The sequence below is a fragment of the Arachis ipaensis genome, chromosome B2 (genome assembly GCF_059453495.1).
Source record: "Arachis ipaensis isolate K30076 ecotype BB chromosome B2, ASM5945349v1, whole genome shotgun sequence".
In the NCBI taxonomy this organism is placed as follows: domain Eukaryota; kingdom Viridiplantae; phylum Streptophyta; class Magnoliopsida; order Fabales; family Fabaceae; genus Arachis; species Arachis ipaensis.
The window spans coordinates 68,633,091-68,635,697 of record NC_142437.1 but is presented as its reverse complement, the minus strand read 5'-3'; the positions used below and the strand labels follow the sequence as shown (position 1 = coordinate 68,635,697).

General features: G+C 38.8%; 1 protein-coding gene across 1 annotated transcript; it reads left to right on the top strand.

Moving 5' to 3' along the window:
* Positions 1-1,805: 1,805 nt before the first annotated feature.
* On the top strand, positions 1,806-2,186 carry LOC107627240 (uncharacterized). Its single transcript, XM_016330092.1, has one exon. The coding sequence runs from the start codon at positions 1,806-1,808 to the stop codon at positions 2,184-2,186; it is 381 nt and encodes a 126-aa protein (XP_016185578.1).
* Positions 2,187-2,607: the final 421 nt, after the last annotated feature.

Genomic DNA, 2,607 nt, shown 5'->3' with positions numbered 1-2,607 from the left:
TGTCCACCATGCAGTGCCATATATGCTTGGAAAGCTCTTGATTCCTACTTTCCATTGCTTTTTGAATCACCTCATTTGAAGCTCTGTAGCTCAAGTTATTCTTGTTGGAAGTATACCCCTTCAGGCTGTGGGGAGCAACATTTCCTAAGGTATTCCTTAGCCAACGTTTGACCTCCTGGGTGGCTGTGCTGATGAAGCTTCCTTGATTTGGTCATGGGCCACGCTTTTAAAAGCGTGGCCTAAGGCTCCAAAGTGTGCTCCAACTTCAAAGTGTGCCCCAAAGCTCTTTTTTTTCTCCTTTTTAGCTTATTTTGTGCTTCTTTGCTTCTTTTTCTTCTTATTTCCTACAAAGTTTATCAAATCAAAAGATCAAAGAAATATACCATTTAAGCACCAAAGAATGCAATATTTAAGCACTAATCATTAATTTCTTGTATGAAAAAGCATAGAAAAACATGACATGATGACATGTCATCAGTGTGATGCATCAGATTTTGCTATTGGTGCTGTTTTAGGACAAAGGAGAGACAAGCTAGTGCATGTCATCTATTATGCTAGCAAGGTTCTTAATGAGACTCATAGGAACTACACCACCATAGAGAAGGAACTCCTTGCCATAGTTTTTGCATTTGATAAGTTTAGATCATATCTCATTGGTTCTAAAGTTATTGTGTTTACTGATCATATAGCCCTTAAGTACTTGTTAACCAAGCCAGAATCTAAGCCTAGACTGATAAGATGGGTCTTGCTACTTCAAGAGTTTAATATTGAGATTAAAGATAGAAGTGGAGCAGAGAACAAAGTGGCTGACCACTTATCAAGGATCCCAAATGAGGAAGATGAAGCACACAACCTTGCAGTGAATGAGAGCTTTTCGGATGAGCAGTTGATGATGACCCAAAAAGCTCCCTGGTTTGAATATAGCCAATTTCAAGGCTGTTGGAGAGCTACCTTCCAACATCAACAAGCATGTGAGAAGAAAGCTCATCAATAATGCCAAACACTATATTTGGGATGAGCCCTATCTCTTCAAAAAGCGTGTTGATGAGATTTTAAGAAGATGCATTTCTCATGAGGAAGGACAAGAGGTCCTTTGGCACTGCCATGGATCCACATATGGAGGACATTTTAGTGGAGAAAGGATTGCAGCCAAGGTATTGCAATGTGGATTCTTTTGGCCTACAATATTTAAAGATGCAAAAGAGTTTGTGACAAAGTGCAATGAATGTCAAAGAGCTGGCAACTTACCCAAGAAAAATGAAATGCCACAAAGATTCATCATGGAGTTGGAGTTGTTTGATGTTTGGGAGATTGATTTCATGGGACCATTCCTACCCTTATGCTCAAACAACTACATACTGGTGGCTGTGGATTATGTGTCAAAATGGATAGAGGCCATAGCTACATCAATAAATGATAACAAAGTGGTGATCAATTTCTTGAGGAAGAATATATTCAGCCGGTTTGGAGTGCCAAGAGCTCTTATAAGTAATGGGGGAACTCACTTTTGCAACAAGTAACTTGAAACACTCCTCCTAAAATATGGTGTCAAACACAAGATAGCAACCCCATACCACCCATAAACCAATGGTCAAGCTGAAATTTCAAATAGAGAGCTCAAGAGAATCCTTGAGAAGACCGTTGAAAACTCAAGAAAGGATTGGTTCAAGAAGCTAGATGATGCACTATGGGCCTATAGGAAAGCTTTTAAGACACCCATTGGTATGTCTCCATACCAATTGGTGTTTGGAAAGGCTTGTCATCTACCAGTGGAGCTTGAACATAGAGCATTTTGGGCTCTAAAGATGTTGAACTTTGATAATCAAGCTGCTGGGGAAAGAAGATTGCTACAACTCAATAAGTTAGAAGAATTCAGAACTCAAGCCTATGAAAATGCCAAGACTTACAAGGAGAAAGCAAAGAAATGGCATGATCAAAAGCTAGCAAGAAGAGAGTTTGTAGAAGGTCAAAAAGTGCTGTTGTACAACTCAAGGCTCAAGTTTTTCTTAGGGAAGTTGAAGTCAAGATGGTCTGCTCCATTTACAATCATCAAGGCTTCTCCTTATGGTCATGTGGAACTTATGGAGGAGAAAACACAAAGAACTTTCACTGTCAATGGTCACAGACTTAAGCATTACTTGGGGGACTCATTAGATGAGCAAAGAGTAAACTATATCCTCAGTTGAAGGGGAAGAATCGTCAAGCTAGTGATGTTAAAGAAGTGCTAGTTGGGAGGCACCTCAACACTCATATCCTTTCAATTTCATGCTTTCTAGACTAGTTTATGTTTAGTTACTTAGGTTGTTTAATTTTCAGTTTCATTTGATAGTTAGTTAGTTGATAGTGCCCTTGATTTAAGTTTCAAAAGTTTTCTAGCTTGTTGGAAGTGCAATCTTGCTTGCTACACTATATGAGGTTAATTAATTGGGCTGGAAAACTAGCTAAAGAGTTAAGTTTGGTGTGGCCACTAACCCACTTAATTTGAACTTACATGAAAACAATTGAAACAATCCTGAGAGTAAGCCCAAAATTAAGTTTGGTGTGGCCACCAGCATAAGAGATTCATAGGTACAACCCAATTGATTTATGTTTGAAAGCAATTAATAA

Excerpts from the sequence above, each read along its gene's own strand:
- LOC107627240 (XM_016330092.1), top strand. The coding sequence starts at position 1,806 with ATGTTGAACTTTGATAATCAAGCTGCTGGGGAAAGAAGATTGCTACAA.